At 50.6% G+C, this 12,925-nt stretch overlaps 1 protein-coding gene across 1 annotated transcript in view; it reads right to left on the bottom strand.

The window, feature by feature from the left end:
• CDC40 (cell division cycle 40) overlaps nucleotides 1-12,925 on the bottom strand; it is a 75,621-nt gene that overhangs the window by 44,738 nt on the left and 17,958 nt on the right. Inside the window, exon 2 of the mRNA XM_006269915.4 lies at nucleotides 94-180. Within this exon, the coding sequence (XP_006269977.1) occupies nucleotides 94-180 (87 nt within the window). The remainder of the gene's footprint in view (nucleotides 1-93; nucleotides 181-12,925) is intronic.

Raw genomic sequence — 12,925 nt, 5'->3', positions numbered from 1 at the left:
CAGGACATACTCCTTTTAAGTTGAATGTATTTCATGGTGGTATGCCAATGTGGAAGAATAAACATTTCAGGTTTAAAAATGTTGGTTTCCTACCTCTGGTGCAAACATGGTGTCATAGGTGGGATTATACTGAACTTCCTTGACAGCAGGGTCGAGGTGGACTCCTGTCTCCACATCTTCCTAAAATACAACAGAAGTGTTAATGAAACTGTAAGAAAACATCTCAAATACATAGAGAATCCCAAATACTTGAAAATCAATTTATCAGGTAGATAAAGAACAAAAATTTGAAAAGTTTTCAATGAAGACTGCCCCTTACCTGCATTCTTGCAAACAGAATTCTACACAAGCGCTTTTCTGTCAAAATTTTACATGCAGCAAGCACCAAAATTTGTCAGAGTTTAACAACCTCTTCTCTCTCAAGTTATTAAGAAAAGACAAGACAAAGACTTTTTAAAGGCCCCAAAGGAGGCAAGAATTCCACCCCTCTCTTCCCCTCCAAGCTCAGAGGCATATCTCCTCCTCTCCCATTCCCTCCTCCCCAGTCTGCCACTGCCACTGTCCCAAGGGCAGGAGGAGTTCCAGAGCTGCTCCAGCTCAGCTGTGTGAGGGCTGAGTTCAGTCCAGGACAGCAGCAGCAACAGCAGCAAAAGCAGTAACAGATGGACAGGTTCCAGCCCTCGTGCAGCCTAGCTGGAGTGGCTCTGGAGCTTCCCTCACCACTAGAATGGCAGTGACAGTGACAGGTGGACGAAGATAGGAGGATGGGGACAGCTAAAAGGACATGCCTCCGAGCATGGGGAAAGGAATTCTTACCTTCTTTGGGGACTTAAGGTTCCTGGCTGCTGCTTACATGGCGCAATATGCCCATCCTGGTGCAGGGTGGAGTTGTGGGGGGGGGAGGAGGAGGAGGAAGAGGAAGCTGGGAGCTGGAGGTGCAACTAACCCTGCAGCGCCAGCCAGTGCTCCCACATCCCCCTTTGTAAAATCCTGGATATGCTTCTGCATTTTTACATCTTTAGCTTCAGGTTAAACAAGCCAGTCTGTGGATGATTTCTTGTTCAACAATTTTACATTCAAGTTAATTCTGAGGTCTGAAGGAATGTTCAGGGACGGTAAAGGTTTCTGCCACACACTTGCATGTCTAGAACTGATCTCAAATTGGAGTTTATTCATTCTTATACGTAGGGATTGCCTTGTCTGTCCAATGTCAACAGCAGAGGGGCACTGTAAGCAGGTGATACTGTGCTATGCCACAGAAATAGAGGATGTTGTCTGTAGTCCATACACACAGGGACGACCTCAGGTATTGACTTCCAGTATCCCTTTATGGCAATACACAATGTTACCAATGGTATGCTGATTGCGACTGCCCTATTGATGGGCCTTGTCAAGGTCATAAGCCACAGACAGATTAAGGGGACTTAGAAAAATTAAACCTCCCAAGCGTTTTTGATTACTCTGGAGTAGATTCAGGAGTCTGGAAGAAATGGGAAGACATAAGGCAGACAAAATGAAACATGCACATCAGTTATGTGCACAGCTGTTATTGATGCAAATTCTCTCTTCTGCCTCCCTGCTACAATACAGCTGCTCACTGAAGGGAAGGAGTGCTATAAGGATAGCTCTTCTAGCTCACACTTGGGGAAACAAAACAAAACAAAACAAAACAAAACCTTGTTTATGTATACATACACTCACCTCTCCCTGCCTCTGGTTGACCTGAAAACTAATGCACTTGTTTGCATCTTTGCCCCACACCATACTGTCACGGCGGGGTCCTCGCGGAGGGCCGTGATCTCCTTGAGGCCCTCTCACTGTGCTACTTCGGCCCGAGGGCACCCTCCATTCTCGCCCGCCACGTCTTGCTGGAATATGTAATAGGGAGGCTGCCTTGTGTTTCCTCGGGCACGTAAGCTCCTGGACCCCTCGTGGGTCGCCCCGTACGATGGGTGCTACTCAAGCACCTCAGCCTTATGGGCTGTGCGTGGCTCCTACCAGCCCCTAATACCACGCCCCAAGCCTCGCAGATGTAATAGACGTTGTTAAGTCTGCACGCCCGCTTCCCGGGCCTCCTCTATAGTGTAGCCCACTCTGGGCTCTCTCTCGTGCCCAGCCTCTCACTGGGACTCTCGTCCACTCTGGGACTTCCCTGCCAGTGCGGTCCCGCTCAGGGACTCTCTAGCGGGCCCCGGCCCTTCCCTGGCCAACCGCACGGATACCCTCTCTGACCCCGGCTCACCGCGCCGCTACTCTCTGTCTTCTCGGGGGCAACCGCAGCGCCCTGCCTCGGTCTGAGGGGTGTTGCCGCACTAGCCTGCGGCTAGGCTCGCTATGCCCCTCTAGGGCTCCTCACTATCGCCCCGCTCTAGGGCTGCTCGGTAACCGCCCCACTCTAGGGCTGCTTGGTATGGCGCTCCCCCTCTTTGGGGCTCACCGTGCCCCCACGGGGCTTCTCAATAAAACCGCCCCTTTCCCTGGGGCCGGGGTTTATGTCCCCCCGCACGCGATCCAGGGTCTACGTCCCCCGTCTGCAACCTACTGGTTGCGCCTGCGACCCACTAGCCACGCTCCTCGCCGCCAGTCGCTCCAGCACTGGCGTGCGAGCTGCGCCTTCACCAGCGCTGTGAAAATAATGCGCCCTCACTAGCGCTAGGGCTCCCCACACCAGCGTGGGGCCCTCTATGAGGCCTCCTCCAACCCCTACAGCCTCACCCAAGCCTCCGGGTGTAATATCACAACGTCAAAGCAAAACCACAAGCCCCTAGGCTGTAACACAAATGCAAGCTCAAGCCGTCTGGCTATAACTCAAACCCGAAGCCCTATGGCCATAACAACATTGCTCCATATGACCATGGTACTTGCTGCTAGGCTCCTTTCCACATCCTCACTCCCAGAGCTCCTGCCTCCCAGGCTGCTGGCAGAGAACTGCCAGCCTGGCTTCAGCCCTGGGCTTTACAAAGGCCAGGCCCTGCCCCCTTCTGGCCAGCTGCTTCTGATTAGTTGCCCCAGCAACTTGCAGCTGTGCTCATTAGGCACTGCCAGGGCTCTCTCCCTGGCAGTTTCTCCTCTCCAGGAGCAGAGCACTGAGGTGCCCTGTGACACATACCAAGATGGTATTTATATGATTTATAGGCTGCCCTTCCCAACAAAGGCTTAGAGTGCCTTACAACAAGAGAAACAGAACAACTTAAAAGGGGAATTAGAATAAATAAAACACAGTAACAAAATAAAGTTAGATGTGGCCAGGTAGTATCAGCCTCCATCTCAATTACAGCACCTCCAATTTAAATGCTGCTCCTTTTACCTCATTCTTCCTCCATTTACTGAACCTGATAACCAGGCTCTGAAAGCATGTAATTTCCCCCCATATTATTCTAAAGATGAGGCTTATATGCTCATTTATTGTGTGCGCGCAAATTCACTGACTGCAAGGAGTTATTGTTCAAATGAGGCTTTTATTCAATACTGCCATACTTGGTAATCACTTTCTACAAGAAAAAAACAAAATCTCTGTAGGTGAGAAACATTTGGAACTTTCCTTTTATTGCAGTTCGACGCATCTGACTATGCATAGCTCATAAGTTTTATTAATATTGGTAAGACTACATCTGTGTAAGAATGCAAGCTCAATTCCCAATATAGGGCTTGGTTGCTTTGTTTGGCATTTTACTTGCATTGAAACCCAAAGGATGATGGAAAAAGGCTAATAAAAAGGGGCTGTTGAACCTCAGTAGTCTTCTATACACATGAAAGACCTTTGGAAAAATTGCTGACTACTGCTTAGGATACTCCCTAGGGCAAATGATTTATTATTATACTCTAGGATGATGGGTAACTAAGCAGCAGATTACCTGGTTGGTGGAACATCAACCAAGTGACCAAGGGAACTGGAGATTTATTATAAAAGATGGTGTCTCTTGGTAGCCATCACTGAGGTGAAATGAGAAAGACAGAAGAAAAAACCAAGAACAAAAAAGAAATTTCCTTTTTCTAGGCAATATGTGATGAGAAGGAAGACAGGAAGGATCCTGGATTCCTAGAGGACACTGACTTAAGCTCATGTTTAAGAGTGGGGAGGAAACTGAAGGTGGAAAACTGCAGGAATTTATTAAAGCTGTCTACATGTGTAAATTTTCTGTATTCACTACATTAAAAAGGTGACTGAGTTTAGAATTCACTTCTTCAGGGACAAATGATACTTCCAGACTTTCAGGAGTCTAAAAACCAGAATTCCCACAAGGCTAGCTCTGGGAAAAATGTATTTAAACTATTAGATTATATTGGGTGTCAAAAACTGGAAGCCCCAGGTCCTTGAAAAGGTAGGAGACAGACAGTTTGCACCAAGGAAGGGAGCCAGAGAGGCTGGAGCCTAGTGACACAGTGTCAAGTTTAAAATACAGAGGTTGAGTGTACTGGGAGCCAGACAGTAAGTATCCAACCAGGGAACTTTACCAACCTCCCTGTCAACTCTCCTTACTGCCAACTTTGTCTTCATCTGTCAAAATTAGATAAACTGCACAAGAAAGAGGATCAGTCTAAATTATGCACTTCTCTGGCATTATAATAGACAAAACTGAATCCTGGCAGAGAAAGAACGGTAGGCACAACTGCTGTTTTCAGTGAGGATTGCTTCTGCTTATACTAAAGCTGAACTTCCATTCAATAAGCTTACCCTGCTTTCCAATTCCTGGACTAAAGGATAAGAAAGTCTGAGTGACATCATGACTTGTACTATATTTTAATGCTTTTATTACACTTCTTTTAAGCAAGTCAAGAACAATTATTTATTTAGTCAGCCCTCTGGACCTATGAGAGAATTCTCCAAGTTCTCTACATATTACCAACATATACTGTAAAGCTGTTTGATGTCGTTTTGACTAGCCAGGGGCTGCATGCCCCTGGGCACATGCCACATGGGCCTCGCAGCCCCTGGGTCAAAAAGGCACATGGGCTGCATGCCCCCTGCTGCACCATGCCCACACATCTGCATCACACAGTCTACCCCCATCCTCCACTCTGCTGTGGCCCTCCACACAACCCTGGGCAGTGGGCAAGCCCCAGTATACCTTACCAGTGCCCTCTCAAAGCCCCCCAGCTGCAGACTTCCCTGACCCCATGGACTACCCTGCCTCACCCCATCCGGGGGTGGGGAGCAGAAGCTAGAAGGAGTGGGGCTAGAGACTCTGACAGCAGCAGCAAGAGAAAGATGGGGAAAGGACTTGGAAAACTGGAGAATTCTCTCACAGGTCCAGTGGTGCCTGGACCAGGAGTCCAGGGGCTGCAGATGGCCCACAGACCACCAGTCGCACAGTCTTAACCTAAAGCACTGTCGGCTAATAGCCCTTTGACAGAAATAAGGATGGGTCTGAAGTCAGAGCATTCTTAATGTAGAAACTCCGTTGTGGAAAGCTGAGATCTGATTCTCTGGATCTGTTTTGGCCTATTCCTTCTTTCTAACCTTGTTCTGAGGGTTAGCCAGCATGCGTACTAAGAAAGTTTGCTTTAAGGAGACCTGTGAGAGCTCCTTAAGTAGTCACTGATCTTAAATTTTTAAATGTATTTTTAAATTAAGGGCTCATTTACACAGAGAAGTTTCTTAGTACAGCTATGCCAGGAATAATTATTTCACTGTAAATGATTACATTTGGGATGTAATTCATACTTGGTTCTCATGTACCATTCTTGTGTTATGGAATAATACTGTGTACCAAATGTAAAAATCTTCCTTTCAAAATAATCTACCGGTATCATGCTTGCATGGCAAGAGAACCCAGTTTTGACCGCCACAGATTATAAATGTCCTGATTATGGTTTTATAGTACTTGAAGCTTAGTTGTTTTTTTTTTTGGATAAGGTTCAATGACAGGACCTGTGCAAAGCTAATTCCTGCTTCCATTCTTCCTTTAATGTCTTCCTTTATATTACCACCCTGCTCTGTGATGGCTGGTGTCATAGCAGAACCACTGGCATGGGTGTTTGAGTGCTCAGGGCACTCGGGTCAGGTCCTGGAGGACTGGAAAAGGACCAGTGTAGTCCCTGTTTTCAAGAAGTGGAGGAAGGAGGATCCAAGTAATTATAGGCCAGTCAGTCTCACCTCAATCCTTGAAAAGGTCTTTGAAAAGATTATGAAGGATCATATTTGTGGGAGTCCAGCAGGGAAGATAATGCAGCAGGGAAACCAGCATGGATTTGTAGCAGGTAGATCATGCCTGACCAATCTGGTTTCATTTTATGACAGGGTCACAAAATGCTTAGACGCAGGAGTAGAGGTGGATGTCGTTTCCTTGGACTTTAGCAAGGCCTTCAATACAGTATTGCATCCTATTCTCATAAATAAATTAAGAGGCTGTGACATAGATGAGTTATATCCCAAATGTAATCGTTTACAGTGAAATAATTATTCCTGGCATAGCTCTACTAGGAAACTTCTCTGTGTAAATGAGATCCCTTTCCAGCACCACAGAAGCAGAAGGGAATCATAGGGATCGGAGATGCTCTGTTCACCAGAGTGCCTCTTGGGGTAACAAGAAACAATGGTCAAACTGACAGAGAGAAGATTTAAGCTAGATGTCAGGAAAAACTTCTTCACAGTAAGGGTGCCCAAAATTTGGAATGGGCTTCCAAGTGAGATGGTTCTCTCCCCTACCTTGGGGGTCTTTAAGAGAAGGCTAGATAGGCATCTGGCTGGGGTTATCTGACCCCAGCACTCTTTCCTGCCTAGACTCAATGGTCAGACTCAGTGATCTGTTGAGGTTCCTTCTGACCCTAACATCTATGAATTTATGAATCTATGATAGAACCCAAATACCTGAAGTGGGTCACTTGCTTAAAATTTGTATTGTTTATTGTTGCACGAGGTCCCCAATTTACTGCTGTCCTATTCGTCAGCAAATGCTGTGTTTTAGCCATGTTCACTTGAAGTCCAATCTTCTTTGCTTCATTTGTTAGTTGGATATGGAGAATTTCTGTAGCATTCATTTTTTCCACTTATGAGAGCTCTATCAGCAGCATATGTGAGGACTTAATGCTCCCCATTCAATTTTACTCGTTTCCCTTATGTTATTTGTGCTCCCAATTACTTCTAGCAGTGCCAGGTTAAACAGGATCAGAGACAGACCATCACACTATGTCAATTTGATTCTAGGTGAGAAGGAGTCTGATTTTCTTCCATGGGAGCTAATTCTGTTTCTTGATTCATGCATACAAACTTTAATGAGTTCAAATAGTTTGTTGGGAATTCCCAATTCAGCCCACAGAGTTTTGTTGTGTATGCTACTGCTGGCTTTATGAAAGGCCATGAACAGAATGTGTATGCTTTGATTATATTCCCATTTTCCACCCCAAATTATTTGTCTTGGAGAGAAGATTTGGTCTGCTGTCAATCTGTTCTTGTGGAATTCACACTGGTATTCTCCCAGAATTTCTTCTGCATATGAATGGTGCATAAGAACCAATAATAACTTGCATCTAACATGACACAGGAATATCAGAGCAAAAAGACTCTAGTGGTTGGGCCATGAAAAAATGGAAGCAATCTGGACATCAAAGCAAGTACTCTCCAGGGTGCTGGAGAGGAGAAGGCTACCTGGACCACCACAACAAAGATGTCTAGATGGTGTAGTGTCAGACATATAGGATGACTAGACAATGAAGGACCACAATAAATAAGAATGGATGAAGATAGTGGAGGCAGCCAAGGGCCCTTAGGGCCTATATTGCTAGATTACTTACATTTGAACAACAGCTCATATGCTCACTATTTCACAATAAAAGTATTTTTTAAAGTTATAAATAACTTCAATACTGGGACTTACATGGGTATGTGTGGCGGCGAAGCGCCCCCTCAGGCGAGTGAGGGGCAGAAGAGGGGACCCACAGACCCTAGACCCCGAGAGCAAGCCCCCAGGAGGGCATACATACCGGCAGAGGGGCAGCGGGAGGAAGAGCCGCAGCCGCAGCTGCAGCTACGCGAGCCGCCATTACGCCGGCTCTGGCAACAGCTGTTCACCGTGCGGCGAACAGCTGAGCCAATCCCAGCGGCCGGAGCGGCCGCTGCGGGAGGATTCAAAAACGCCGACAGGACAGGGAAAGAGGGAGAGCCAGGGGGAGAGAGTACGGGTGTGCGGCCCATGCTGCTGGCTCTCGCACGGAGCGTCGAGGACCCCGCCTGCGGGTCTCAAGCAAGCAGTATAGGGAGGAGTGGGACGCCTTTCGCCAGCAGCCAGGCGAGAGACGATCAGAGAGTGCACGCCGAGGCACTCTCTGCTGCGTCCTGAAGCGGCAGCCGCGCAGGAAGCAGGGGAGCGCCCTGCGGACGGGAGGAAAGGGGAGATAGCGGAGGCCCCAGGAGGGGGCTGGAACCAGGGGAAGCAACCACCAGCTCCCCCTGGTCCGGAGGAGTGTTATCTATAAGGGAGGAGAAAGGAGAAACCCCTCTCTGCAGGAGGGGGGAATGACCGAGAACCAGGGGAACCGGGCAGAGACCATCATACTGGGCCCGGCAACACCTGAAGGACATCGCCCGGCGGCTGGCGTGTGGACAGGGTGTAGGGGAGGCGGAGCCCTGTGGATCACTGCGTCCGATAACCGTGAGTACCACCGCCTATCAGGAGGCCCCACCCAGGATAAAGAGCTCCACTGGAGACCCCTCCGAAGGTAATTGAGTACATCCAAGGCGTGGCAGGTGAGTTGAGGGGAGGGGCCACACCCCGATAGGTCAGACGGAGCGAGGCGCAGGCTCCACAGTGGTGCATTGGCCGGGAACTACATCGTTCTTGTACAGTGGTGAAGGGACAGTGTCCCGACCCGGGACCTGACAGCGATGCAACAGCCCGCCCTCGCGCCCACAGACCTGCTTACGCAGGCTATCCAGGCCATAGGGCAGGTGCTGGCAGTGCAGCAACAACAGAGCGCACACCAGCAGGAGTGGATACAGCGAAATGCTGCTTTATTTAAAATGCCCCGGATGACTAGGGAGGATGACCCAGAAGCTTATATCGAGGCATTCGAGAGGACAGCCGTCCAGACAGGGCTAGACCGTGGTCAGTGGGGCCACCACCTGGGGGCGCTGGTGATAGATCAGGCCCAAGCGGCCTACCGAGCGCTATCGAGGGACGAAGCTCGTGATTACGAGACAGTGAAAGCGGCAATCCTCTACAGGCTTGAGATTTCACCAGAAAGTCATCGCCAGGCCTTTAGAGCCCGAAAGTCCAAGGAGGCCAGGCGACCCCGAGGGTTGTTGCAAGCTCTAAGGGACTCGCTCAACAAATGGTTGCCAGCCGGCAAGTTTGACCGGGTGGGCGTGATGGACCAGATCCTGTTAGAACAGTTCCTATGGGATTTGGAAGAGGATGCCCAGAGGTGGGTACGCAGACACCAGCCGCAAACTAGCAAAGAGGCACTTCGCTTGGCGGAGGCTTTTGCGAACTCGGAAAGGGAACGGGGATACGGACGAGGGCCCTGAGGCGCGAAAGAGGGACCCACAAGCGAAGGGGAAAGGCGAACGGTCCCCAAACGAGGGACACCGAAAGGGGTGGTGTGTTACCGCTGTGTGCAAACCGGACACATCTCCCGTGAATGTGGGGAAGGCCTGAGCGAGCTGAGCCGCACCCCTACAGGATATCCACCCTCCCGAGACAGAGGCAAAGAGACAGAGAGAGGGGAACCCATGGATTGCAGTTTCGGGTCGGCAGCCCAGAACAAGGGGTGGAACCGGCCCGTAGTAACCGCATGGGTTGGAGACAGGATGGTTAAGGCCACATTGGACACGGGGTGTTCCCACTCCCTACTTCGGGCAGACCTCGCTCCACAGAAGGAACGAAAGAGTGACGGGCCCCTGACGATGACCTGCATACTAGGGGGGGAGATGCGGTTCCAGACTTGCTATGTCCCGCTTAGGGTAATGGAGTTTAGCGGAGAGCTCCGAGTGGGAATTGCCCCGACCCTGGCATGCGAGATGATACTAGGCCGAGAATGGGGCCCATTCTATACCGTCCTTGAGCGAGTGAGGGCTACGCAGGAGGCGAGGAACCAGATCAAGAGGGGTGACGGGTGGGCCGGCGAGGGCACAGCCCGTCACAACGAGACTAGGACAGGCGACATCGACCTGGAACAGTTCGTGAGCGCGGCCCAATTTCGGAGGGCACAACAGGAGGACCCGGAACTGCAGCGGATGTGGGACGCCGACCCTGGGGAAGGACCCTCCCAGGGACGTCCCAGCTTCGAGGTAACAGGGGGGCTACTATATCGGGTCCAACGGGGTGAGGAGGGTACCATACGGGGGAGACAATTAGTGGTCCCGACCTCACTCCGCAAAGCGGTGTGGAGACTGGCCCATGACTCACCCCTGGGTGGCCATCTGGGACGTAACAAGACCCGGGCGAGACTGGTCCAAGAATTCTTTTGGCCTCATCTCCAAGGGGAAGTGGAAAGGTGGGGGGCCGCATGCCCAGAGTGTCAGAGGGCCCAGGAATGGAAGGCCCCAAGGGCACCCCTGAAGCCCATGCCCATAGTGGAGACACCGTTCTCGCGGGTCGTCCTGGATATAGTAGGACCGCTCCCCAGGTCTCATAACGGATACCAATATATCCTGGTGATGATAGATTATGCCACCCGTTTCCCAGACGCCGTGCCCCTAAGGTCCATAAATGCCACTCGGGTAGCGGAGGAACTTCTTAAGTGGATAGCACGGGTGGGCATACCTCAGGAGATCCTCACGGACCAGGGAACTAACTTTATGTCTGGGGTAATGAAGGCTTTATGCAAGACCCTCGGCATCACCCAACTAAAGACCTCGGTCTACCATCCCCAAACTAACGGCTTGGTAGAGAGGTTAAATGGGACCATCAAGTGGATGCTCAGGCGGTGTGCCCAGGAAGACCCGCGGAAGTGGGATACCATCCTGATACCCCTGCTGTTCGCCCTAAGGGACGCGTCGCAGGAATCAACCCAATACTCCCCATTTCAGTTGGTGTATGGCCATAGCCCTCGGGGACTGCTACAAATCGTAAGGGAAGAGTGGGAGAAGCCAATAGGCTTGGGGGTATCGGCGGAGAGGTATCGGGAGGAGCTACAAGATCGAATCTCCACGGCCCAACGGATCGCCAGGCAAAATCTGAGGGACGCCCAAGGCATACAGGAAAGGCGTTAAAATCAGAAGACGAAAATGCGGACGTTCCTGCCGAGGGACTAAGTTCTGGTATCGCTGCCAACTTCCTCCAGCAAACAGCTGGCTATGTGGCAGGGGCCATTTACCATGGTGAGACAAGTAGGGCCCGTGGATTATGAATTGCTTAAACCAGGTCACCGCTGGGAGCAACAGATTTACCACGTAAATCTGCTCAAAGAGTGGAAAACTCCCCAGGGCTGGTTGGCCTTAGGTGAGGATACAAAGGAGGACCTGGGACCGATGTGTCTCGGGTTAAGGAGACCCGGGAAGGAGAGAGCAGTACAGATGGGCAAGGAGTTGGGCCACCACCAACAGCAGGAATTACTAGCTTTGATAGAGGAATTTAGGGCAGTGTTCAGAGAGATCCCGGGTCGAGTAACGGAAGTAGAACATGAAATCAGGACCCCTCAGGGCGCACTGGTGAGGGAGAGACGGAGGCCAATACCGCAGCGGTGGCAACAGGAAATACGACAAGAGATTATGACAAAGCAAGAACAAGGGATTATACGACCGTCCCGCAGTCCATGGCGGAGCCCCGTAGTCCCCGTCGTCAAACTGGATGGGTCATTGCGCATATGTATAGACTACAGGAAGCTCAAAGCCCTGACTACGTTTGATGCCTTCCCGATGCCACACGTCACGCACCTCGTGGAGAAAATTGGGGAAGCACAGTATATAACCACGCTTGATTTGGCAAAGGGATATTGGCAGATCCCGATGCGACCCGCGGATTGTGCCAAAACGGCCTTTGGGACACCATGGGGCCTATTCGAATTTACGCGGATGCCCTTCGGCCTCAACGGAGCAGCTGCGACGTTTCAGAGGTTAATGGACAACCTATTGGCACCCCACGCAGCATACGCGGCGGCATACATTGATGACATCATTATATTTTCGGCCAGCTGGCGACAACACCTCCAAGACCTCAGAGCAGTCCTGGGGGAACTCCGAGCAGCAGGGCTGACCGCCAACCCGAAGAAATGTAAACTGGCGGGGAAAGAAACAGCATACCTAGGGTTTTGAGTAGGCCGAGGGACAGTTCGGCCACTCACAGATAAGATTGAGGCTATAAGGCAGTTCCAGGAACCGAGAACCCGCAAACAGCTGCGTTCCTTCTTGGGACTCCTCAACTATTATCGACGATTTATACCCTGCTTCGCGACGCTCGCCACGCCACTTACTGACGCGTTAGCTGGGAAATCTGTGACGCCACTGAAATGGACACCGGGGATGCGGAAAAGCTTCCAGAATTTGAAAGAAGCAATGCGCCATGACGTTGTCGTGCACACGCCTAACTTTAACGTCCCTTTCGTTTTACAGACGGATGCCTCAGGACGGGCGCTGGGAGCAGTGTTACTGCAGAAACACGGGCAGGAGGAGCGCCCAATTGCCTTTGCCAGCAGGAAACTCAGTCAGGCAGAAACCAGGTATGCCATCATCGAAAGGGAGTGCCTGGCAATACGCTGGGCAATAGAATATTTTAAGTACTACCTGATGGGGAGGGAATTCGTGGTAGTAACAGACCACTCACCGCTACAATGGTTAACCCAGAAACAGAGCATGAACACCAGGATCACCCGCTGGGCTTTGGCTTTACAGCCATTCAAATTCATGGTGATACACCGTCCAGGCCGAGATAACTTTGTGGCTGACTTCTTGTCCAGGTGGGGAGGCGCAGACGACGCAGAGGACGGTACGGGCCACATCCATAGGGAGGAGCTGCAGGTGACACATGCCGTCACGAGAGAAAATCAG

The sequence above is a fragment of the Alligator mississippiensis genome, chromosome 1 (assembly GCF_030867095.1).
Source record: "Alligator mississippiensis isolate rAllMis1 chromosome 1, rAllMis1, whole genome shotgun sequence".
NCBI classification, from domain to species: Eukaryota; Metazoa; Chordata; order Crocodylia; family Alligatoridae; genus Alligator; species Alligator mississippiensis.
The sequence above is the reverse complement of the archived record's forward strand: the minus strand, read 5'-3'. Positions and strand labels throughout refer to the sequence as shown.